This window comes from Osmerus mordax, chromosome 24 (genome assembly GCF_038355195.1).
Source record: "Osmerus mordax isolate fOsmMor3 chromosome 24, fOsmMor3.pri, whole genome shotgun sequence".
Taxonomy (NCBI): Eukaryota; Metazoa; Chordata; class Actinopteri; order Osmeriformes; family Osmeridae; genus Osmerus; species Osmerus mordax.
The window spans coordinates 2,652,140-2,679,561 of record NC_090073.1 but is presented as its reverse complement, the minus strand read 5'-3'; the positions used below and the strand labels follow the sequence as shown (position 1 = coordinate 2,679,561).

Below are 27,422 nucleotides of genomic sequence, written 5' to 3'. Positions count from 1 at the left end.
CTGCGTCCTGCTCAAGTTTTCTGACGACTCCGCCATAGTCGGCCTGATCAGCGATGATGACGACGCGGAGTACAGAAGACTGACGCAGGACTTTGTGGACTGGTGTCGGCCAAACCACCTCATCAACGCAGGGAAGACCAAGGAGATGGTGGTGGATTTCTGCAGACACTGGTCTGCCCCCCCCCACCGGTGAACATCCAGGGAATGGACATTGAGAGAGTGGAGTCCTACAAGTACCTGGGTGTTCACCTGAACCACAGACTGGACTGGACTCACCACACTGATGCACTGTAGAGGAAAGGTCAGAGCAGGCAAGGTCAGAGCAGGCTTTACCTCATGAGGAGACTGAGGTCCTTTGGAGTGCAGGGGGCACCCCTAAGGACTTTCTATGACTCAGTGGTGGCATCAGTCATCCTGTATGGTGTGGTCTGCTGGAGCAGCAGCATCACTGAGAGGGAAAGGAAGAAGCTGGACACGGTCATCAAGAAGTCCAGCTCAGTCCTGGGCTGTCCTCTGGAGGAGGTGGGCGACAGACGGGTCCTGGCAAAACTGACGTACATGCTGGATCACGAGTCGTACCCCCTGCAGGACTCACGAGCCGCTCTGGAGAGCCGCTCTGGAGAGCCGCTCTGGAGAGCCGCTCTGGAGAGCCGCTCTGGAGAGCCGCTCTGGAGAGCCGCTCTGGAGAGCCGCTCTGGAGAGCCGCTCTGGAGAGCCGCTCTGGAGAGCCGCTCTGGAGAGCCGCTCTGGAGAGCCGCTCTGGAGAGCCGCTCTGGAGAGCCGCTCTGGAGAGCCGCTCTGGAGAGCCGCTCTGGAGAGCCGCTCTGGAGAGCCGCTTCAGCGATAGGCTGATTCACCCTCGGTGTGTGAAGGAGGTTCCACAGATCCTTCCTTCCTGCTGCCGTCAGATTGTTCAACGATCACTGACACTGCTGCTGAACCGTGTCCATAACCCCCACATGTCCACTTCTATGTGCAATATTTATTTATGCAATTACGTGCAATATTTTTTCTTACGTGTAATAACTTGGCTGTATGTCACTCATTACTTATTCATAGTGGCAGCCACCACACAACTCACACTTAACTCTCACTTACTTTATATATTATTTTATACCCTTACATCCTCATCTTCATATTTTATATAACTCCCCCCCACCCCTCCCAACACCCCTCTTTATCACTCAGTGAGTTAGACCCCCCCCCCCTACCAACACCCCTCTCTATCACTCAGTGAGTTAGACCCCCCCCTCCCAACACCCCTCTTTATCACTCAGTGAGTTAGACCCCCTCCCCACCCAACACCCCTCTTTATCACTCACAGTGAGTTAGACCCCCCCCCCCCCTCCCAACACCCCTCTTTATCACTCAGTGAGTTAGACCCCCCCCCCCCTCCCAACACCCCTCTTTATCACTCAGTGAGTTAGACCCCCCCCTCCCAACACCCCTCTTTATCACTCACAGTGAGTTAGACCCCCCCCTACCAACACCCCTCTTTATCACTCACAGTGAGTTAGACCCCCCCCCTCCCAACACCCCTCTTTATCACTCAGTGAGTTAGACCCCCCCCCCTACCAACACCCCTCTCTATCACTCACAGTGAGTTAGACCCCCCCCTACCAACACCCCTCTTTATCACTCACAGTGAGTTAGACCCCCCCCCCTCCCAACACCCCTCTTTATCACTCAGTGAGTTAGACCCCCCCCCCCTCCCAACACCCCTCTTTATCACTCAGTGAGTTAGACCCCCCCCCTCCCAACACCCCTCTTTATCACTCACAGTGAGTTAGACCCCCCCCCCTCCCACAACACCCCTCTTTATCACTCAGTGAGTTAGACCCCCCCCCCCTACCAACACCCCTCTCTATCACTCACAGTGAGTTAGACCCCCCCCTACCAACACCCCTCTTTATCACTCAGTGAGTTAGACCCCCCCCTCCCAACACCCCTCTTTATCACTCACAGTGAGTTAGACCCCCCCCTCCCACAACACCCCTCTTTATCACTCAGTGAGTTAGACCCCCCCCCCTCCCAACACCCCTCTTTATCACTCAGTGAGTTAGACCCCCCCCCCCCTCCCAACACCCCTCTTTATCACTCAGTGAGTTAGACCCCCCCCCCCTACCAACACCCCTCTTTATCACTCAGTGAGTTAGACCCCCCCCCCCCCTACCAACACCCCTCTTTATCACTCACAGTGAGTTAGACCCCCCCCCCTCCCAACACCCCTCTTTATCACTCAGTGAGTTAGACCCCCCCCCCCCTACCAACACCCCTCTTTATCACTCAGTGAGTTAGACCCCCCCCCCCCCTACCAACACCCCTCTTTATCACTCAGTGAGTTAGACCCCCCCCCCCCTACCAACACCCCTCTTTATCACTCAGTGAGTTAGACCCCCCCCCCTACCAACACCCCTCTTTATCACTCACAGTGAGTTAGACCCCCCCCCCCCTCCCAACACCCCTCTTTATCACTCAGTGAGTTAGACTCCCCCCCCCCTTCCAACACCCCTCTCTATCACTCACAGTGAGTTAGACCCCCCCCTACCAACACCCCTCTTTATCACTCACAGTGAGTTAGACCCCCCCCTACCAACACCCCTCTTTATCACTCACAGTGAGTTAGACCCCCCCCCCCTCCCAACACCCCTCTTTATCACTCAGTGAGTTAGACCCCCCCCCTCCCAACACCCCTCTTTATCACTCAGTGAGTTAGACACCCCCCTCCCAACACCCCTCTTTATCACTCACAGTGAGTTAGACCCCCCCCTCCCACAACACCCCTCTTTATCACTCAGTGAGTTAGACCCCCCCCCCTCCCAACACCCCTCTTTATCACTCAGTGAGTTAGACCCCCTCCCCTCCCAACACCCCTCTTTATCACTCACAGTGAGTTAGACACCCCCCCCTCCCAACACCCCTCTTTATCACTCACAGTGAGTTAGACCCCCCCCCCCCTCCCAACACCCCTCTTTATCACTCAGTGAGTTAGACCCCCCCCTCCCAACACCCCTCTTTATCACTCAGTGAGTTAGACCCCCCCCCCCTCCCAACACCCCTCTTTATCACTCAGTGAGTTAGACCCCCCCCTCCCAACACCCCTCTTTATCACTCACAGTGAGTTAGACCCCCCCCCCTCCCAACACCCCTCTTTATCACTCAGTGAGTTAGACCCCCCCCCCTCCCAACACCCCTCTTTATCACTCAGTGAGTTAGACCCCCCCCCCCTCCCAACACCCCTCTTTATCACTCAGTGAGTTAGACCCCCCCCCCTCCCAACACCCCTCTTTATCACTCAGTGAGTTAGACCCCCCCCTCCCAACACCCCTCTTTATCACTCACAGTGAGTTAGACCCCCCCCTCCCACAACACCCCCCTTTATCACTCAGTGAGTTAGACCCCCCCCCCCTCCCAACACCCCTCTTTATCACTCAGTGAGTTAGACCCCCCCCCCCCCTACCAACACCCCTCTCTATCACTCACAGTGAGTTAGACCCCCCCCTACCAACACCCCTCTTTATCACTCACAGTGAGTTAGACCCCCCCCTCCCACAACACCCCTCTTTATCACTCAGTGAGTTAGACCCCCCCCCCCTACCAACACCCCTCTCTATCACTCACAGTGAGTTAGACCCCCCCCCTACCAACACCCCTCTTTATCACTCACAGTGAGTTAGACCCCCCCCCCCTCCCAACACCCCTCTTTATCACTCAGTGAGTTAGACCCCCCCCCCCCCCCAACACCCCTCTTTATCACTCAGTGAGTTAGACCCCCCCCTCCCAACACCCCTCTTTATCACTCACAGTGAGTTAGACCCCCCCCTCCCACATCACCCCTCTTTATCACTCAGTGAGTTAGACCCCCCCCCCCTCCCCCCCCCTCCCAACACCCCTCTTTATCACTCAGTGAGTTAGACCCCCCCCTCCCACATCACCCCTCTTTATCACTCACAGTGAGTTAGACCCCCCCCTCCCAACACCCCTCTTTATCACTCAGTGAGTTAGAGGAGGTGGTGGGTAGAGAGGAGGTCAGGGGGAGAGGGGATCACACTAGACACACACAGTGTATATTCAAGTGGGTAATAGTGTCCCATTACTGGTCCTAAATGTAGTGTTTTCATAGTGTGTGTGTACATGTGTGTGTACATGTGTGTGTGTACATGTGTGTAGGACCACTGGGTCACCAACGAACACACAGCATGTCTTCTATCATCCTGTATAAAACATCTTTATTTCTCCTTATTTAGGCAGTAAGACACTATTTAGTTCATCACATTCAGTGGAACTGAGATCAAAGACAGGAATGTTGTTTGTCAACAATGAAAACAAAACAAACATTCTACACACACCAATATTTACAAACACTCTGGGATATCAATTACAACTGTATACAGTTAAATCTTCAATGACATCTATGTGAGCACAGTGTGTGAGAGTGTGTGTGGGCTATTCTACCTGACACAGGGACACTGGGGAGTCAGGATAAACCCAGAACCCAGGATAGAGGGGCTCAGTGAATGTGCTGTGGAATGTGTGCAGGTGGGTCAGTGTGTCAGAGGAGACTGTGTAGAAGGACAGAGTGCCGGCCGGCCAGTCCAGATACACTCCTACTCTGTGGGAGCTGGAGGGGGGGGCAGGTATGTCAGTGTCCTTCTTATTGTGCCTGGCATAGTAACTGTTACCATCACACTCCAGACTCCAGGACTTGTTATTGCATCCAAGCATACAGTCAGCACCCTCTTCTCTCCTGCTGATTCCTTTATATGTCACTGCTATATAAACCCATCCTCCACTCCTCTCTGCCTCCCAGTAACAGCGCCCAGACAGACCCTCTCTACACAGCACCTGTGCATAGATCTCAAATCTCTCTGGGTGATCAGGATACAGCTGCTCCTCTCTCCTCCTTGTCACCTTTCTGTTCTCCTCAGACAGAGAGAGTTCTCTGTGTGCTGTGTTTGGGTCCAGTGTGAGCTCACAGGCATCTGATGGGGGAGACCAAGACACAATATATTACTGATCATCATCATTCACATTAGAATGTCTCCCTCTTCCTGCCCTCCCCCTTTCATTCTCCCCCCCCCCCACCTCCCTTATCTACTCCTGTACTACAGTACTTAGGAATGATTTGCTGGACCTGATGTGAGTTTCCTCCAGGAACACAATGACTCTTATTGAGGGACTTGTTGCTCTTGTTGGTTAGTTGGAACTGATTTAACTTCTTGTACTCGTGTGAATTCTATTCTTGTTGCTTTTCTACAGGTACACTCTTGCACTTTTGAGGTTCATGTTGTTTCATTGTAACTTGTTTAACTACATGCTCTTCTGGTTCTTCCCATTGGCACTTATTTGCTTTTCACAATGTATGCTTCATGTTTTGGCTCCCCACAATGTTTTTGGGGCGTCTCGTTGTTTATGATCAGTGACCTATGCTCTTTAGTAAAGCTCTCTCTTGGAAGTCGCTTTGGATAAAAGCGTCTGATAAATGAAGACATGTAAATGTACTCTCCCCCCCACCTCCTCTCCCCCCTGACCTCCTCTCCCCCACCTCCTCTCCCCCCCACCTCCTCTCCCCCCCACCTCCTCTCCCCCCTGACCTCCTCTCCCCCCCACCTCCTCTCCCCCCCACCTCCTCTCCCCCCTGACCTCCTCTCCCCCCACCCCATGATCTACTCTCTCCCTCCACCCCCCTCTCCCCCCACCCTCCCATCTCCTCTCCCCCCCACCCCCTGACCTCCTCTCCCCACACCCCCCTGACTTCCTCTCCCCCCCACATCCTCTCCCCCCACCCCCCTGACCTCCTCCCCCCCCACCCCCATTATCTACTCTCTCCCCCCAGCCCCCTTATCAACTCTGACTCTAACGGAGTCAGATGGCTGAGTGGCCAATGACGTTGTGTCCTTGGGCAAGGCACTTCCCCCTACTTGCCTTGGGGGAATGTCCCTGTACTTACTGTAAGTCGCTCTGGATAAGAGCGTCTGCTAAATGACTAAATGTAATGTAACTCTCCCCCCCACCTCCTCTCCCCCCAGCCCCCTGACCTCCTCTCTCCCCAGCCCCCTGACCTCCTCTCTCCCCAGCCCCCTGACCTCCTCTCTCCCCAGCCCCCTGACCTCCTCTCCCCCCACCCCACCCTCCCATCTCCTCTCCCCCCACCCCCATTATCTACTCTCTCCCCCCCGCCCCCTGACTTCCTCCCCCCCACATCCTCTCCCCCCCACCCCCCTGACCTCCTCTCCCCCCCCACCCCCCTTATCTACTCTCTTCCCCCAACCTCCTCTCCCCCTACCCCCCTGACCTCCTCTCCCCCCCCCACCCCCATTATCTACTCTCTTCCCCCAACATCCTCTCCCCCCAGCCCCCTTATCTACTCTCTCCCCCCATCCCTGACCTCCTCTCCCCCCCCACCTCCTCTCCCCCCACCCCCCTGACCTCCTCTCCCCCCCACCTCCTCTCCCCCCACCCCCCCACCTCCTCTCCCCCCAGCCCCCTGACCTCCTCTCTCCCCAGCCCCCTGACCTCCTCTCCCCCCACCCCACCCTCCCATCTCCTCTCCCCCCACCCCCATTATCTACTCTCTCCCCCCCGCCCCCTGACTTCCTCCCCCCCACATCCTCTCCCCCCCACCCCCCTGACCTCCTCTCCCCCCCCACCCCCCTTATCTACTCTCTTCCCCCAACCTCCTCTCCCCCTACCCCCCTGACCTCCTCTCCCCCCCCACCCCCCTTATCTACTCTCTTCCCCCAACATCCTCTCCCCCCAGCCCCCTTATCTACTCTCTCCCCCCATCCCTGACCTCCTCTCCCCCCCACCTCCTCTCCCCCCACCCCCCTGACCTCCTCTCCCCCCCACCTCCTCTCCCCCCACCCCCCTGACCTCCTCTCCCCCCAACCCCCCACCTCCTCTCCCCCCAGCCCCCCCCACCTCCTTCTAATTTTGCACTTCCGGACGGTACTGGACAGTGAGAAACAAAGTTCCTTGCGAGGCCGGGGGGGGGGGGGGTGGAGAGGAGGAGAGAGACGAAAGGGGAGAAGCAGATGAAGGGAGGGGTGGGAGGAGGAGAGGGTAGGGCAGTGGAGAGGGAAGGAAGCGAGAAGTGAGGGAAGGGGAGAGGAAACACACACCAGCTAGGGGAAGGGAGGGGGGGAACAGGGGAGGGGGAGGAGAGGGGAGGGTGAAGGGAGGGCACATACGTGTGTCCATTTCTGACAGTGTCAAAGTCACTAATGGTATTGTCCCTGTATGACCCTGTGTACTAAGACTAAGTAGCAGTCAATACTCACATTTCCTAAGACCAGGTTTGATCCTGCACTCTCCATCATGATCCACACTGTAGGGAGAAGCAGAGGAATGATGAGGAAATGACACCTCACCTGTTGCTAAGTGACTAAAGTAAACATGTTGTTTCTATGTTTATCATCAGAGGTGTATTCCAGAAAACAGGTTTTACAAACTCTGAGCCTAACCCTGAACTCTGACTTGATGAACCCTGAGATGGGAAGCACAGAGTTATCGGTTCCAGAAAAGCTGATCTGAGTTTGTTTAATTCTAATTCACTGGAATGAGGAATTCTCATGCGTGCAGGCGAGTATGCAAACATTTTCTGAAAGGTAAACAACAACTGCAACAGCAAAAGACAGACAATTGGTCAATGAGTACATTTCAATGCAGTCTATTTATTTGACATTTAACCACACGTCTTACTACAGCTGAACAAGTGGTAGAACAATCCTATGGGCACAAAACAGAGCTGAAAATGAAATATAAAATCAGTTCAAACAGGTAGGGCATATTTTGCTTTGGCATTCCCACCCCCTTTGCATGTCATGAGTTCTGTAATGTTGTACAATGTATGTGCCCATGTGCTGAGGTGTTTTCTCCTGTTCCCACACTGTACTCCTCTAGGAGCATAGTCTGGGGGTTGACTTTTTCTCTCCTCTCCTCTCCTCATGTTTCTGCTGACATTTTCAAGGGGGCGCCGATAATGGCTGCCTCGGTCGCTATCTTTCGGAGTAGAAGTAAATTCCTTGTCTGTCATTGTCCCATTCTGATTCAGACACATGATTGTTTTCATCATGTTTGACAGGATTAAACCAAGTGCAAATCATTCAGTGGCTGTCTCAACTTGTGAGAATGCTGTTTTAACACATAGATGTTGTTTAACCTAATCCTGCTCAGTATATGAACATTGGACTTGTAGCGGACTAACAGAAAGAAGGCAGAGGAGGGCACCACCTCTGACAGAGGCAGAAGAGCTGGCTCTGAGTCAGAACGCTGGGCGACCAGCGGCTGAAGGCATCCCTGGAGGGAACTCATCCAAGCCTATCACCCCCGAGGACACAAGTGCCCACATAACATGTTAGTGTGTTTGTGGAGATTTCATTTGGGGGGTTCATTTCTCCCAAAGGACAATGATGGTGTTACCTGCCTTGTTGAGCCTTCTGCCACAACAGAAACTCTTGCAGTTTAAGTTCTCAATATTGCAAAGAATGTGTACAGTACAGTAGAACAGAATGCTCTTCATCACAGAATAATACAGATATGTTGTCTGCTGCCACAGAGGGATTCAGAAAGACCTACAGAGGTATACATCTTACTGTATGGTAGCTACTGAGCTACACTGTTCTCTCCCCATGTACATTGTTTTGAGGTTCTTGTGTGGAATTATGGGTTTGACATGTACGTGATGAGAACAAAGAATGAATGGTAAAACAACTGGCACATTCTTCTCCTTTATAACAGAGCATGACTGGGCATTACAAGGAGGAGCAGGGTTTCCCGCAGAAAATGTGTTAGTTAAGGTGGTAGGGTTTGCCGTCAGACCGGGGGGGGGGGGGGGGGGGGGGTTGTAGAGTCTAGCCTGATGTGTTCTGGGGGGGGGGGGGGGGTCGTTTGTACGATAGACTAATGCATTCTGCAGAGAAGGTACTGTTTGGAATGAAAGGGAGCAAACAGGACAGAGTAACACGGCATTCATCTTTCTTTTTCTTTTGGACGACGTAGTTAAGGCGGCAGGCGTGTGTTGCTTAAGCGGCCGCCTTAACTGGAAAGTGCTGCGGGAAACCCTGAGGAGGGTCCATCAACCTCCACAGCACAGATTAACAGGGACATGTTCAGTAAATACCAGGTTAGCTCTGCATGGAAATTTCATGTCATCCTTATGTGTTATACACAGTGGCGGTCCTAGCACATTTGGCGCCCCAGGCAAGTTTTTCCCTTTCATATGCAACCAAAATGGCCGCAATTTAGAGCCTCTCCATGTGGTCATTTTATATCAACTATTTATTCATTGAATTGAAAGAAAATGTGCCATATTGTGTTATGTATCGTTATCGGGATATGAAAGGATCTATATCAGCATATGAGATTTTGGTCATATCGCACAGCCCTACTGCAAACTAAAATACAACAGCACATTATCAGTAATACATTTAAAATGTGGAAAATTTGAATAATTTCCTTGCAGGTCAATTTAAGGTGTAGGCCCCTACATGTTCTGCCTGTGCCCCCAACATGTTCAGTTAGGGGCTACAGTGCTGCTAGTAAAACAAGTTAGTCTGGAGCCCTGGATGAGGAAAGGACACCCCATGTCTGATAGTTGCTTCAGGCTCGGCATGAGGGAGGAGAGAGGGAGAAATTCATGGTTTGTTAAACAAAAGCTGCCAGCAAGCAGGTTAGGTTAGTGACCATCAGTTACCGTGGTAAAGTAACCAGAGTTTGTGTTTCCTCTCTTTCTGGAACAGAAAACCCAGAGTTTCCCTCATCTCAGGGTTAACAAACTCACTGTTTTCACTTCAACCCACTTTCTGGAATAGACCCCAGGAAATACAATTATGATTGTAGCTATATAATCATAATTGCACTAAAGGCTATTGTAGATTATATAGGGTTTCTCTCTTCCTAACCCACTGTCCTAAATAAACATGCAGTCTGTGATTGTATAATCATGAAATGCAAGGCCTGTTAACATACTTAGATGTACAGTCAGGTCCATAAATATTTGGACATTGACACAATGTTCATCATTTTGGCTCTGTATACCACCACAATGGATTTGAAATGAAACAATCAAGATGTGCTTTAAGTGCAGACTTTCAGCTTTAATTTCAGGGTATTTACATCCAAATCAGGTGAACGGTGTAGGAATTACAACACATTTTTTATGTGGCCCCCCCCTTTTTAAGGGACCAAAAGTAATTGGACAATTGGCTGCTCAGCTGTTCCATGGCCAGGTGTATGGTATTCCCTCATAAAGGGAGTTTGTTATTTCATTGACAAGGAGCAGATAAAAGGTCTAGAGTTCATTTCAAGTATGGTATTTGTGTTTGGAATCTGTTGCTGTCAACTCTCAATATGAAGTCCATAGAGCTGTCACCATCAGTGAAGCAAGCCATCGTTAGGCTGAAAAATCAAAACAAACCTATCAGAGAGATAGCAAAAACATTAGGTGTGGCCAAATCAACTGTTTGGTACATTCTTAAAAAGAAAGAACGCACTGGTGAGCTCAGCAACACCAAAAGACCCGGAAGACCACGGAAAACAACTGTGGTGGATGACAGAAGAATTCTTTCCCTGGTGAAGAAAAACCCCTTCACAACAGTTGGCCAGATCAAGATCACTCTCCAGGAGGTAGGCGTATCTGTGTCAAAGTCAACAATTAAGAGAAGACTTCACCAGAGTAAATACAGAGGGTTCACCACAAGATGTAAACCATTGGTGAGTCTCAAAAACAGGAAGACCAGATTAGAGTTTGCCAAAAAACATCTAAAAGAGCCTGTACAGTTCTGGAACAACATCCTATGGACAGATGAGACCAAGATCAACTTGTACCAGAATGATGGGAAGAGAAGAGTATGGAGAAGGGAAGGAACTGCTCATGATCCAAAGCATACCACCTCATCAGTGAAGCATGGTGGAGGTAGTGTTATGGCGTGGGCATGTATGGCTGCCAATGGAACTGGTTCCCTTGTATTTATCGATGATGTGACTGCTGACAAAAGCAGTAGGATGAATTCTGAAGTGTTTCGGGCAATATTATCTTCTCAGATTCAGCCAAATGCTTCAGAACTCATAGGACGGCGCTACACAGTGCAGATGGACAATGACCCGAAGCATACTGCGAAAGCAACCAAAGAGTTTTTTAAGGCAAAGAAGTGGAATGTTCTGCAATGGCCAAGTCAATCACCTGACCTAAATCCAATTGAGCATGCATTTCACTTGCTAAAGACAAAACTGAAGGGAAAATGCCCCAAGAACAAGCAGGAACTGAAGACAGTTGCAGTAGAGGCCTGACAGAGCATCACCAGGGACGAAACCCAGCGTCTGGTGATGTCTATGGGTTCCAGACTTCAGGCTGTCATTGACTGCAAAGGATTTGCAACCAAGTATTAAAAGTGACAATTAGATTTATGATTATGTTAGTTTGTCCAATTATTTTTGGTCCCTTAAAAAGGGGGGGGGCACAAATAAAATGTGTTGTAATTCCTACACCGTTCACCTGATTTGGATGTAAATACCCTGAAATTAAAGCTGAAAGTCTGCACTTAAAGCACATCTTGATTGTTTCATTTCAAATCCATTGTGGTGGTATACAGAGCCAAAATGATGAACATTGTGTCAATGTCCAAATATTTATGGACCTGACTGTATATTCAGTGTTAAGCAACATTACATGAAGAGGTATATAAAAACACAAACATCTCCTTACTTGAGTTTCTCCAGCCTGCAGTGTGGATCCTCCAGTCCAGCAGAGAGCAGCTTCAATCCTTTTTCTCCTGGATGATTGTAGCTCAGGTCCAGTTCCCTCAGGTGGAAGGGGTTGGACCTCAGAGCTGAGGCCAGAGAAGCACAGCCTTCCTCTGTGACCAGACAGCCTGACAGCCTGTAGAAAGAGGATCAATGTTGTGACAGAATCCATCTGGGCCTCCAGAGTGAGTCAGCACAGAGGGGTTCATTTGGCAGGTGCTGTCATAGCTGCTCCTCCCCCTCATTAGACAGAGTGACCTTTCCCCCCAGTTCAGGAAGGTTAGGTTTGTGTTCAGTTTGGTGCTAGTAGTTCTATGGAACATCAGGACGTCTGCTACATAAAGCCACACTTGACTTGAATGAACACAACAAATTAGTTGGGGCTATAGACAATTTCATGAGCCGTTTCCGCTCTACTTCCTAAACTCCTCCCTTCGATGCAATTCACTTCCGTTCTGGCGGGCTGGGTTTGTTTTGCTAGCTAGCTCCGTTGTGCCGACAAAGCACTGATATCGCAGTGACAAAGATGATATACAATTTACAACATGAAGAAAAGTGGTTCGGGAACGACGTGTGCGGTAGTTGGTTGCAAACACTCGAGAAAGCACCTGAACGAGTGGTTAGATAGAGTGCTACGACCACCAGTTTTAAAACCTAGAATCGCCTCTAGCCTGTTACAGTTATACTACAGTAGTATGCTTATTGTTTGTAGGCTATTCACATTTTGTTGGTGTTCCTTTGTCCTATTGTTGCAGTGGATTGAATAATTATACATTGATATGTGGATATAATAATTCAAACCTTTCAAAGTGCCAATACACACATCAAGCCCGGCATGAGGTGTGTAGCCAACCGGTGCTTGTTTAAAGCAGTCATAACCGGGTTCATAGGAAGAATAGATAGATAAGTAGGCACTTCAGGCAGTGACAAGCCACTTAAATAAGGATAACAGTGTACTGCCTGTCTTGTCCTTCTGAAGTTGTTAAATTCAATATGCTGAACATCAACATGTAACATCAATAGCCTAGAAATTCCAAACGAATTAGCTTTCAATGTTATGTATACCTAGGCTACTTGGACCGTGTCCTGGCAATAAATAAAGAACATTATGCTACATGTTTTGCCAGGATAACTGGCAACACCATTGAATGTTCATGATGTTCCTGTGTGTTTATTCCTTTGACTGGGTACAACAACGCGATCAGTCAACCGACTATAAATGTTTTTAATGTTGGGCTACGAATTTATAGAACAACTTCTGTCTGATATGTGTGGCATCCTTTAGCCAAATAATTAGCCTACATTTTCTGAGAGATTGAAGAGCTAGACAACAAATGTTCTAATGAATCACCGACTAAAGTCATCTTCTGACATTGCCTTTGCTCCATGTTAAAAGCTACAAAATGATAGACTGGCAATCTTTATAACTATAAATCTACTCTAAAATGTACTTAAAAGTATGGCGACGACGTTGACAACTTATCCAGTAGTAAATGTCAAACGACAGGTATGTCAAAGTAGTAGAACCGTGATCCCAAGCTAGCATCGACATCGCTGTGTTTACAACGGCAGACGCTCTGCAAACCACTTCCGGTGGAAATGAAATGCATTTGTGTAGAGTTATGGCGGCCCCCTGGGATTTGGCGCGTAAACTTGTCTATAGCCCCTATTCTTAAGCAGTACGAGACATAGAACATGGATCATATCTATCCACCATTGCAGAAAGCAATGTTCACGGCCACGTGACCTTTACCTCTCTAAACCGAGTTCTATGACAGCTAGACGTAGATCATCATTGCCGCCGCTGCTTCAGAATTGTATTAAATATCACGATATCGAGGAGGATGAGCAACTGAACAGTGACAGGACGTTAATCACTCATAAAGTCATGACAACCTAATAAACAACAGCGACCAGCTACTTTCCCGACAAAGCCCTCTCCTGCTGCCTCTTTCTAGCTATTTGTAACTACCTCCCATTCCCCACACCCTGCCGCAGTCAACTAAAACGTAATTTATATATATAAAGTGGTAAAATATCAGCCTACCTGCCGAACTTGTTCCACTGAGTTGGATTCCGACTGAAGAATATCCCACTTCAGTCTCTCTGTAGCCTATTAGCTACAAAACGTCCTGGTTTAAACCCTGAGAATTTTCTGTGGTAAACCTGAGGTAATTTGCTTCTAAATTACTGTAAAAAGCCTCAGTAAACTTATTTGTTCTGGACCGGCTACTAATAGACTTTAACTTTCAGATGGTAAATTGTTCCCTAGCTTAGAATTTTCTGAGCAGATAGACATCTGGTTCCCTTCAGTTAACATTGTTCTTTTTAGCAACACGGATAACTGATCCAGAGACAGAGATCACATGACAGGGCGTGCCATCAAACACTTCAGGCTATTGGACAATATTAGCATTGTAAAAGAAGTTCTTCTAAAAAATTAAAGGGGAAATTAAATGGAAGTGAAATTAACCAAAAGCATTCAAAAAACGTATCTAGCAAATATATATATTTTTTTAAATAACAGAGAATGCCTGTCAGTATTTATTTAACTATGTTAAGTCATTAGATAACCTGCTGCCTGTTGGCTCTGCACTCCCTGCGAGAAGAGGAACTGCTATATTAGTATGCTGTTCATGGATTACAGATAATCATTTAACACCATCATGCCTATGTCTTTATATAGGCTATTTCAACATTTTATATTCTTTCCAAAATTCTAGTTTAAAGTTGTAACAGTCATGTTTGCATTCTGTGCTCTTTTTGCTTTAATGTTAGGATGCATTAGCAGGGCCAACCTCAAGAAATTCAATGGTCAATGTCACCTTTTGTGATCTGTGCAAAGGACCAATAAAAGACTGACGTTCTGTGTTCAACTTTCTTTCTTCCCTTTTTTAAAGAGCAGATATGTTTGAAATCTCACTCGGTATGGGGCATTTGGCTGACTCTCCCTGCATCTCAGATGGAATACTACCATCCTATGAAGTAAAGTATGTCAGAATAAATGTGAATAGCCAGTTCCATACATATATACAGTATATACAGTAGTATCATACATCAAGCACACTTTTCTTGCCATTCCTAATTTGAAACCCTTCATGTAGTGGAAGAGGCGTCAACCACAGGAACAACAGCCGCCAGATGCTAAACTCACTGCCCAGGTAAATGTACAATAATATGATGAATAGTATATCTTAACCCTTGTGTTGTCTTCAGGGTCAAACATGACTGCTATTATATTTAACAGCAGAGAAAACCCTCAAATAGTTATTTTTTTTTACTTCAAATGTCTTACTTTTCCTAGTGACCCTGACATTCATAAAAATACATCACAACAATCACAGACACACACGTACACAATAAGAAATTGAGATTATGTGTGCTACTGATTTAGGTTACAGAGTCTATAAAGGTGCTGAAGATGACAGTACCTCCATTTCTCTCTTTGCGAAAGCTATGACTGCACAGTCCACCAGCCACTACTACCCTCTAGAGGTAGAAATAAAGAATATCAGTCTGATAATTTTCCATGAGTGTTGTAGCGAGTAACTATTGCAAGCTGAAAACAACAGGTGGACATGGTGTTCTCATATAAAGCTGCTCTCCTTTGGAACAGACTTCATGTTTCAATCAGGGAGGCTGGCACTGTCTTGGTGTTTAGGGTTCCATCAAAACCCCTTATTGTTATTTTTAGTCAGTCTTATGACTGAACTGCTACACTAGTTTACAGTTAACCAGTAGGTACCTCAACCTTACAGTTATTTGAACTGTTATTTGATCCTTTGCATTCTCTAATCCTACTTTCTTGCCCCCCCCTCCCCCCTCACCCCCCCCTGTGGTGTGGGGAGTTGAGCTTTCAACACCTGCCAGGTCGCTGGTCTGCCAACATTGGACCTAGTTGCCAAGTGGACATCGGCCTCATGATGGAGCAAACAGAGTTCCTGTTTCCTTCTTGTCCATCTACCGGGCTGTTATGTGATGCTGTGCTGATCCTACTTCCCAGCCCTGTGGCTACCACTGCCCAAACTGACATGTGCCAACTCAAGAGCACTGAGTTGGAACTCTGAATATCTGTGTTTAACATCCATGTGCACATTTTATTGTTATCTCTACTCTTGATGCATGATTATGCTTTGCTTATGATCAGCACCTCTCTGAGTCACCGACCTCTGGAAGAGTGGAACTCTCACTGAATTGCTCCTACCAAGCTTTCTTAAATGTTTTAACTATGAGTTTTCCTGAGAGTTTGTCCTTGTCTTTCTTGAGGGTTTAGGTTGGTTTAGGTGCAGTTCTATGGGTGTGTGTGAAGCCCTCTGCGACATTGCTTGAAAAAGGGCTAACAAATAACATTTGACTTGAACACAATGACACAGTTGCCAGTAACCAATGTGAAAAATGAACCTGCCTGAGAAGCTGATTTTACTAAGCTGGATTGTACTTGTGAAATATCCCAAAAACGATCCTGTCTAATGTATACTGAGACATCATGTGGTCTTCCTGAGGTATTTCTAAGTAATATAATGTGAAATGTAGGACATCAGTCACAATTCCCTTGGTACTAGGATAAATACTAGGTTTAGTATCTCCTATTATCAGTGCCATAGATGAGATCTATGGCAATGTTGTACTGACATGATCAAACTATCACTGAATATATGACACTGTTCAGGAATGGTTAGCTTGATTGTGTTATTGTGACATGAAACTTGAAGATTAATTCACCAGTGAGATACAATAACACAATACATGCTTTGGTATGTTTTGGAATGGTTCTAACAAAGTAGTGACCACATACAAACTACTCCTCATGATACTGGTTCAGACAGTAGTGACCACATACACACTACTCCTCATGATACTGGTTCAGACAGTAGTGACCACATACACACTACTCCTCATGATACTGGTTCAGACAGTAGTGACCACATACACACTACTCCTCATGATACTGGTTCAGACAGTAGTGACCACATACACACTACTCCTCAGTCATCCAGTCTGGATGTGTTCACAGATGCTGTGACAGAAGTCGCTTGGTAAGATTACCTAATGTCTATGTAACCAACAAATATCGTACCATATTAACATACAATGGGGAGAAGACTATATAAGTTAAATTGTCCGGAGAAAACTTCAGTCTGATCCCGGGATCACGCTCACGTTCTATTGGGAATCTTTGTTACCTGAGAACCAATAAAACACTTTGCATCAACCCTGCTGAGTTCCAGTGCTGTTTTTAAATTTTGAGAATTGACTGAAGACGTACAGAACTTTTGTTTCATCAAATTGGCGAGCTACAACCAGGAGAAGTTTGAGGATCCACCACGGGCCTGTGGGAGGAGAGCACCTCGGAACACGCCTTGGCCAAACAAATTTATAAGGTAAGCAGTAAGGTAAGAGTTTTTTTATATACATCTGCTTAATTCTGTGCGTTTCCGAGGTGTGAGCCCACCCAGCAGGCCAGGTAAACTGGTGCAATCTCTTCTTCAAAAGAAGAATTTCCTATTTCTTTTATTTAAAGTATTAAAACTATCAGAGCACTATCAGAGATTAATATAATCAGAAGCATCAGCGGTTCATTTCTCACAGACTCTTTCTCTCTCTCCCTCTCGAACACGTACATCCACATCCTTTCTCACACGCACACGCACACGCACACGCACACGCACACGCACACACACACACACACACTCCTACACCCACTACAAACACACACATTAACATCCTCTCTGTTTTTGTCTTGTCTCTCCTTCCCAAAATACCCCCCACCCTTTCTGTCTCTCTCTCTTTCTTCCTCTCCCACCCACACACACACACACATCCACTCATTCCCAGTTACATATACTCACACACACATCTACAAACACTGTTACACACAATCATCCACATTAACGGCTCTCAATCACACTCACACACTCACTCCCACTCATTCCCAGTTACACACACACATACATCCACAAACACTTATAGACACACTCACTTAAATTAACGTATTTCATCACACACACACACCCACCCACTCACTCTCATTCGCACACACATACCCACTCATTCCCAGACACACACACTCGCACCCTCTCTCCGTGTCTAGCTATTTCTTGTTGTTTCTCCCTGAGTTGTGCTTGAGTTTCCGAAAGGTAGACACAGGCTCTGCGGAGAGCGTGGCACCTGCCACAAGAGAACGACTATTTTCACAACCAGGAGCAAGGTTGTGTGCGTATAGAGCAGGACGCGGCTCCATAGAGAGACAGGAAGAGAGGCACTAGGGATTGTGTGTAATACTGACGGCAATCAGAAGTATCAGGGGACTGTGATTATTGTAAAGTACAATAAACAGTGAGAAGGCTTTGCACAGCCAGGTGACGGCTCCAGTGGAGGTAATTAAAAAAAAACGCCACCCAGACACCAAAAAGTTCATTCAACATTTCCTGAAGAAATGGCATGCTCGCAATTCAATTTGGCCGAAAGGAGGATCCTTTGATTTAGCGTGCTGTGAGGAGGTGGAGGTCAACATAAAGCCCCACAAATCTAAAGATTTGAAAGAAGACGAGGGAAAAGGAAGTGCTAGGTTGGTTTAGAAAGGAAGGACACAGACGCCAGCAGATGGCAAGAAAGACGGAAAATACGAAGTGATGAAAGAAAGAAGACAGAGAAAATAACCAATCCAACAGAGACAAGAATAAAGGAAGTACAGGGACAGAGCCCCACCGCACCAGTATGGCCATTGGAGCCACCCACATATTTAGACAGTAAAGAAACTGATGCAGCACCTCCAAACAGATCGCTCATTAGGGACACGCCCCAAACAAAACAGCAGAGAGCAATCGCTGGAAGAGGGGGACAACATCAATCAGAAATGTCAAGACTGGGAGTAGTCAATACGAAGGATGAAGTATGAAATAAACAACCTGATGACAAAATTACGAAACCGCAGTGACAAGATGTCCACACCCAGGCCAACACCTGAAGTCAGACCAAACGAGGACCCCCACAGCGCATGGCAACAACTCAGCGGCAGAGGGGTCGTGCACTCAAGTCATCACAAGCGACACACACGTGAAGAACAAGAGCAGCGCTGGGTGAGAGATGGTGGAAGACTGGGGAGAAGATCCAACCTAAACGACCACCTAGAAGGGAGGGGAACAGAGGATCTAGACGATCCGATCCAGCAATGCCCACTGGTGGTAAAAGGACCTGGACAAGATCCCTTGTACGTGCCATGGTCGTTCATGGACATGATCGGCCTGGCAGGTAGACTACATTCACTGATGGAGCTAACAAATGGATAACAGCACAGCAGGAGTGACACTGGCTCTGGGAGATATAAAGGCTCTGCTAATGCACACGGCCGGAAAGCAGATAACAGCAGAAGTTTTCCAAAATGCACAACTGCCAAGAGTGGTGACCGGAAACCAAGTGGACAGCGTAGGGTTCGAAGATCACCGCAACCAAGTATGGGCAGAGCTAACGAAACACTACCCAGAGAAGATGGATCCCTCTAAGCTAGATGGCGAAATGCTGAAAGACGACGAATGTCCATCAAAGGTTCTGCATGCTTTTCAATGCAGGTGGAGTAATGAGACAGGGAGTGCCTGGAACACAAACAACACCACACAGAGACTGTTTATGCTTATGGTGATAAAGGCAATTCAAGATGTACAAAAGTGTCTAGACGGTGTGGTAGGCCTGATGAGAATGGACTGGCCAGAACACATACTCCATCACGTCAATAACTGCAGAGAAGAAAAACAGGAAGCAGAGGCCCAGGTTCCCGAGAACCCGACACACCAGGCCCCAGTGATGTTCCAGCCACCACCCCAACCTCCTGCTCCACCAGGACCAGCGCAGGCAGCACCAGTCTTTCCCCCAACTCTCACCCTGCCACCAATCCATGTGCACATTGGCTCCTCAGATCAACCCTGGAAGGGAAGGGGAGGACCTTCGCAACGTGGTGGGAAACCCCGTGGGGGAGGAGGAGGACGAGGCCCACCCCCACAGCCAGATGGACAAACACGGTCCAACCCCAATCTGACTGACAATCAGCCACAAAATGCGTGCTGGGGATGTGGACAACAAGGACATATCAGAAGAGACTGTCTAACAAATCTGTATGTGGCGCCAGCTGCAGACTGGCAATAGAGGTGCCCAGAAAAGCCTGAGGGGGAAAAAATGTTGCCAATGATCTCATTACAACCACGAGAAGAACCCACCATATCAGTTACAGTGCAAGGCCAAGAACATGCATTCATGGTGGACACAGGAGCGACGTACTCATGCATTGGAAAAAATGGCTTCAATCTCCCCCTCTCAAGTTCATCCATCCGAGCTGTTGGCTTTTCTGGGAAAACACAAGTGATACCACTTACGGAGCCACTCACAATGCAAATTGCAGGAAAAACTATTGTAGCGCCTCTACTGTACTCAGCACACACTCCCATCAATCTATTAGGAAGAGACATTCTATGCATATTAAAAACCAATATCGTGTGTACCCAAAGCGGCCTGCAAGTGGAGTTCCAAGAAGATCCCTCAGCAAATCAGCAAACCAGTGACTGTTGAAAAGAAACTACAATATGTCTTAAGTCCACTAATGAATGTAACAACAAAAGATCCCCACAGCCAGACACCACCGCTAGCGTACTGGCTACAATTGGCACCACAATAATCTTCACTGACCCAATCATGGGAAGAATGGGAACCGTGGATCCAAGCATTAGTAGGGAAACCAAGACCACAACAGATGCCACTGCACTCTTCTTTATGACGAACATCAAGGTCACACGGACTATGCCGACTGTTGGATAGAGTTGATTAAAAAAAACTTTTAAAAAAACTGTCCTGTATCATCAACCAGGATATCTTTGTAGGCCCCGAAGGAGCTGCCGCAGCTATAACACTCCCACCAGAATTAAAAGAATGGTATCAAATACAGGATTCTGCCCCTACGTTACATTAATTACAACTGAAGGACATAGATATTATGAATTAGGACCAATGATAAAAGTAGCCATACAGGTATTAGAATGGAAGCCCACAAAATAATACACATATCCCCTGACACACGTTATTATAGAATTTCAGGAAAATTACAACGTAGGGACAGCTGAGACAGTGGTAGTGAATATAAAAACACCAACAAAACTATGTAAATGTAAAATGTAAAAATGTGATGTCTACTCTCAGAGCATGAATATTTGTTAGGACAGGTACCCCCAACGTTATGGTACCCTACCAGAGACAGTACCCTCTCCGACACCACGCTATAGACGGGATTAGACCCACTATTAAGGGTCTAGTGAATGCAGGAGTCCTGATAGAAACAGAAAGCTCCTGTAATACACCCATCTTTCCAATAGAGAGAATACAATCCAAGATGGCGCCGATGATGGCTGCCTCGGTCGTTAGGTGCGCTCTTTTTTGTCTTGTTTTGTCTGTTAATTCAGTGTTCTGCCAAGATTTCCAGGGTTCTCTAACTAGAGAAGTACTTCTAAACATCAGGACTACAACTCCTGTGGATTTATTTCCCACTTTTCTGCTTCCAGCGGCGGAATTAGTGGGAATTATAGTCAAAGCCACCCTCGGCTTTGTCCTAGCAGCGAAGCGCCGTAGGAGAGGCAAACGAGCCGGTGCTCTGGTGCGACTCCGTCGGCGTGGGGCACGCACAGCGTTACCGGGGATATTTCTCTCCAACGTACGTTCACTGAGCAACAAACTGGATGAACTTCAGCTACTGGTGGGGAAAAACAGAGACTTTCATTCATCTTCCGTTTTGTGCTTTACGGAGACATGGCTGAGTGAACTGATCCCAGACTCTGCGCTACAGCTAGCAGGTTTCAAACTGCTGAGAGCGGATCGTAACCCTGTGCTCTCTGGCAAAACGAAAGGCGGGGGTATTTGTTTTTACATTAACAGTGGCTGGTGTGAAGATGTGACAGTGATTCTGCAGCACTGTTCTCCTGATCTGGAATCATTTTTTATTAACTGTAGATCTTTTTACTCGCCACGAGAGTTTGCATCATTCATTCTGGTTGGCGTCTACATGCCTCCGCAGGCTAGCGTCAACCAGGCTCAACGTGTGCTCGCCAGCCAGATACTGAGTGTGGAGCATGAAAATCCGGATTCCTTGGTTATTGTGCTAGGCGACTTTAACAAAGGCAATCTCACCCAAGAACTCCCAAAATATAGACAATTCATCAAATGCCCTACCAAAGAAGGAAACACCTTGGATCACTGCTACTCTACAATCAGCAAAGCATACCATGCGGTCCCCCGAGCAGCACTGGGTCACTCTGACCACGCCATGGTCCACCTGATTCCTGCATACAGGCAGAAGCTAAAGCGCTGTAAGCCTGCTGTGAGGACATCAAAACAGTGGACCAGTGAAGCTATGGAGGATCTGCGGGCGTGCTTGGACTGCACTGACTGGGACATGTTCACGACTGCTACCAATAGTCTGGATGAGCTCACAGAGGCTGTGACATCATACATCAGCTTCTGTGAGGACTGCTGTATACCAACACGCACCAGGGTAAGCTACAACAACGACAAACCCTGGTTTACAGCTAAACTCAGAAGGTTGAGGTCAGAGAAAGAGGCCGCGTTTAGGAATGGGGACAAAGACAGTTTCAAGGAGTCGAAGAACAGGTTTAGCAAGGCGGTGAGGGAGGCTAAACGACTGTACTCAGAGAGGCTAAAACACCAATTCTCTGCAAACGACTCTGCTTCTGTCTGGAGAGGGCTCAGGCAAATTACCAACTACAAGCCCAGAGCCCCCCACTCCACTAACGACTCCCGCCTGGCCAACGACCTGAATGAGTTCTACTGCAGATTTGAAAGACAATTGGACAGTCTTGAACTACCCCTTCCCACCCAGGAGGCCTCCCACCTCCCCCCCTCTACAGTGACGACTCTATCCATTCAGGAGGGTGAAGTTAACAGACTTTTCAAGAGGCAGAATCCCCGCAAAGCAGCTGGGCCGGACTCTGTCTCTCCAGCCACCCTCAAGCACTGCGCTGACCAGCTGTCTCAGGTGTTTACCTACATCTTTAACACCTCCCTTGAGACATGCCATGTGCCAGCCTGTCTCAAGTCCTCCACCATCATCCCTGTGCCCAAAAAGCCAAGGCCAACAGGACATAATGACTACAGACCCGTCGCCCTGACCTCTGTGGTAATGAAGTCTTTCGAGCGCCTGGTGCTGGCACACCTTAAATCCATCACTGACCCTCTACTGGACCCCCTGCAGTTTGCCTACAGAGCCAACAGGTCTGTGGACGATGCAGTTAACATGGCCCTCCACTTCACCCTACAGCACCTGGACTCCCCAGCATCCTATGCCAGGATCCTGTTTGTGGACTTCAGCTCTGCCTTCAATACCATCATCCCCGCCCTGCTTCAGGACAAGCTCTCCCAGCTGAACGTGCCTGATTCCACCTGCAGGTGGATCACAGACTTCCTGTCTGACAGGAAGCAGTGCGTTAAGCTGGGAACACAAGTCTCTGACTCCCGGTCCATCAGCACCGGATCACCTCAGGGCTGCGTCCTTTCTCCTCTGCTCTTCTCCCTGTACACCAACAGTTGCACCTCCAGTCATCCGTCCGTCAAACTCCTGAAGTTTGCGGACGACACCACCCTTATTGGAATCATCTCTGGTGGAGACGAGTCTGATTATAGGTGGGAAGCGGCCAACCTGGTAACCTGGTGCAGCCAGAACAACTTAGAGCTCAATGCTCTTAAGACAGTGGAGATGGTTGTGGACTTCAGGAGGAACATAGCCCCACTCACCCCCATCACCCTGTGTGACTCCCCAGTCAACACTGTGGAGTCCTTCCGCTTCCTGGGCACTATCCTCTCCCAGGACCTCAAGTGGGAACTGAACATCAGCTCCCTCATCAAGAAAGCACAACAGAGGATGTACTTCCTTCGGCAGCTGAAGAAGTTCAACCTGCCAAAGACAATGATGGTGCACTTCTACTCAGCCATCATTGAGTCCATCCTCACCTCCTCCATCACCGTCTGGTACGCTGCTGCCACTGCCATGACAAGAGCAGACTGCAGCGTATCATCCGTACTGCTGAGAAGGTGATTGGCTGCAATCTGCCTACCCTCGAGGACCTGCACACCTCGAGGACCCTGAGGCGAGCGAGGAAGATTGTGGCCGACTCCTCCCACCCTGGACACTCCCTGTTTCAGTCACTCCCCTCCGGCAGAAGGCTGCGGTCTATCAGGACCAATACCTCACGCCACAAAAACAGTTTCTTCCCTTCCGCTGTTGGCCTCTTCAACAAGGCCAAGGGACCACACTGACTCAAAATGACTTCTTGCTTAAAACACTCTGCTTTTGCACTGCACCACAACATGGTATCTTGTACATTTGTATTTTTTGTAATATTTGTATTTTTGTATTTTTATAATTTTGTATTTTGTAATTTACGGCAACTTATATTTTATTGTATATTTAATTATATTCTAATCCCACTTAGTCCTGCTAGTTTATGTACCCTTAGTATAGTTAGTCCACATATTTAAATTTTAGGTATATGTTTATTGTATGCACCTTCCTGCCAAAGCAAATTCCTTGTCTGTGCAAACTTTCATGGCAAATAAATCCCTTTCTGATTTCTGATTCTGATAAAGAAGCCACACTCTAATGATTATCGATTGGTACATGATCTGCGGGCTATTAACTCCACTGGAGACTTTCCAAAGGCGATTGTTCTAATGCACACATAATATTTTCCAACATTCCGCCAGGCACAAAATGGTAAACAGTTGTTCACCTGTGCTCTGCATTTTTATGTTTCAGCACATCCAGACTCACGATACCTGTTTGCTTTCACCTTTGAAGGTAAACACAGTACTTAAACCCTATTACCCCAGGGATTCCTGGACAGCCCAGCTGTGTTTGATCAGAGCTGGCCCAGGACCTACAGAATCTGCAGGTTACCAGTACCGTTATCCAGTAGGCTACATAAAGTAAGTAGAGACAAGTTACAATTTTGTCAGACGACAGTTGATTATCTGGGCAGTTGGCTTAGTGGGGATAAGAGACAGAGAGCACTGTCACGGATAGACACCATAGCCAAGGCTTCGAAACCTCAGACAGTAGAGCAAATGCTTACCTTACTGGGAATGGCGGGATACAGCAGACCATGGATTTGTGATTATGCCCTCAAATCAGCACCTTTGCGAGCCCTTACTAGGGCTGTAGGGCAGACTAGTAATGCTGCTACATTGCAGTGGACCGAAGAGGCGGAGGGAGCTTTTTTAGCTCTCAAAAGTAACATGCAATCCGCCCCACCCTTGGCAATCCCGATTAATCGAAACCACTTCATCTATATGTTCCGTAACGATCTGGATATGCTACTGCTGTATTGTTGAAAGACAAGCCCATGGGGAAACAACCGTTAACCTATCACAGTACATAACTAGATAATGTAGAGGCAAGACTTCCACCCTGCTATCAGGGACTGGCAGCTGCTGTTTTTGCTTTTAAACAAGCATCATCACTGACAATGGGACACCCAGTAACTTTCTACACATCCTATCAACTATATGCCTTACTCACAAGCCCACGATTTGTTTTAACAATGGCCAGAAGGACTGGCTACGAGGTGATACTGTCTGCTCCAGAACTAACCATTCAAAGGTGTGGCACGGTGAACCCAGCAACTACCACACACCTGTGTTCATGTAATTTGAACACATGTGTGTTTGTTAATAGGGATGCGCATGGTGGTCACCATTACGCCAAGGGGGTGATTATAGGTCACCTTCAAGTCGTAGGGGGGTCATCATATTTAGCAGCCACAGTTGATAGTGTTACGCGAATGCAAATAATGTGCACATTATAATGTTAGGAAAAACATTTCTGCTCCCATTTCACACATTCCAACAGCAGACGGACCATTTAGACATCTGATGATAGACTATGTAGACAAGATGCAACGTATAGGAAGACTGAGATATATCTTGGTAGTGATCTGTCAGTTCAGTAGATGGGTAGAGGCAGTGCCAACTATTCCTGATCAGTAGCAAAATTCCTGGGAGGGAGGTCTTTCCAAGATTCGAGTACCAACTGCCAAACATTTTTGTCACCGCATGAGATGGCTGCTGGAAGGCCCCTTCCAGCACCTAATTTACAAAGACCCATCGAGGGTCCTCCCCACGAAGCATTTGAAAGAGAGCTGCATATCTAAATACTGCTCTTAACACAGATACGTAAGGTAGTGTTTTTAACAGGTGAAAGGTGTCACCAAGGAAAGGGAAGCAGAGATTCCAGAGAACCTGCAGATGGTTGCACCTGGAGATTGGGTCTACGTGAAGATGAACATGGAAGACGATCCCAACCGGCTGAATGACCAACAACCCAGACCGCCGGCAGAGACCCATCTCCACCAGCCCTACTGCTCCAAGCCCCGGTGTGGCCACCACCTTTCAGTTCACCAGGACCATCACACCGGATCCAGCGGCTCGATGATCCAGGAACCACCAGGCTACGATCCAATGACCAACCACCACCTCCAGGAGTCCAGAGCATGGAAGTTGAAGCAGAGGATCCAACGGGAGGAGAATCCCAGATGGAGACACGGATGAAGACACGACAAGCTGCTCACCGGACCCTGGACCGCTGAGACCACACGGCGGATTGGAGACGTGTCACTGGCTAAGTTTAAGGGCCTCCAGAGACGAGTGTCCAAGAACATATCACAACGTTTCAAAATTGCAAGAAGGAGAGGACGGGCACTTCAACAGTGGAGGCGTCGCTACAAGAAAAAGCATCAGAGAGATGAGGTGCTGGCATTTCAGCACCGGAACCAGGTGCTGACTCGCGAGAATGAGAGGCTGAAGATGACGATGGATGGCTTGCAGCGACGTTGGGGAAACTACAAACGCATGTACCCACTGGTTGCACCAGGACAGAATTATGATGACTACGAGTAAATGTTATTCACTCACCATCACCACTTAGTAGTAGTCAAACTGCTTCCCAGTTATTTGTCTGTCTTATGAATTGGAAGGAACAACACCTCACAAGATCAAGTCACAATGTATGCCATCTTCCTGTTCCTGTTCCCCTTACCTTTGTATTATTGTCACTGCACTGTATTGTTTTTGTTTGAAAACCTCACAGTATGTCTGTATTAATGTCATTGTTGATTTTGTTTTGTCTCAAATACTGTTCGGAGATGCCCTTACGGTGTAGGTCTTCAATCACATGGGTGCAGAATTATGTGGGATGGGTAGAGGTGTTAATGGCCATTGCAATTCACATCTGCAGAATGTAGTGGTGGGGCAAGACCTCATCGCTCACTGGCTCATCATATGACCTGCAGTCCCTGAGTGTAAGACGCTCGCTGTCAAGGGAGAGACAACGAATGTACTAACCTAGAAGGTCACGACCACCGGCTGGGGTGACGAGTATAACCATATATACATCATATATACATTTAATCATATATACAACACGCAGTAATCCTTTCTTATTGTTCTTTTTTACATTTATTTTAAGGTTCTGATAGCATTATTCACATGTGAAGTCAGGTTGAGTATGGCCTTCTGGTAAAAGCACTGCCCTGTTATGAATGTAAATGAGCAAAGACGTCATGTTGTTTATAATACAACAACATATTTTTGACACCTGCAAATCGAAACATTTTTCACATAACCTTTATTTATCA

The 27,422-nt window shown here is 47.7% G+C and overlaps 1 protein-coding gene across 12 annotated transcripts in view; it reads right to left on the bottom strand.

Moving 5' to 3' along the window:
* The window catches only part of LOC136933033 (NACHT, LRR and PYD domains-containing protein 12-like), a 561,343-nt gene that overhangs the window by 213,931 nt on the left and 319,990 nt on the right, over positions 1-27,422 (bottom strand). For 3 of the 12 annotated variants that reach the window (XM_067228392.1, XM_067228395.1, XM_067228394.1), the window contains 3 exons: positions 11,705-11,878; positions 7,281-7,327; positions 4,093-4,982 (listed from right to left, as the gene is read on the bottom strand). The exons of 8 other annotated variants lie outside the window; for them this stretch is intronic. In XM_067228392.1, the coding sequence (XP_067084493.1) occupies positions 4,447-4,982; positions 7,281-7,327; positions 11,705-11,878 (757 nt within the window). In that variant the 3' untranslated portion in view covers positions 4,093-4,446. Of the gene's footprint in view, positions 1-4,091; positions 4,983-7,280; positions 7,328-11,704; positions 11,879-27,422 lie in introns of those variants that run through there. One more of the 12 variants, XM_067228396.1, reaches the window with a different exon arrangement.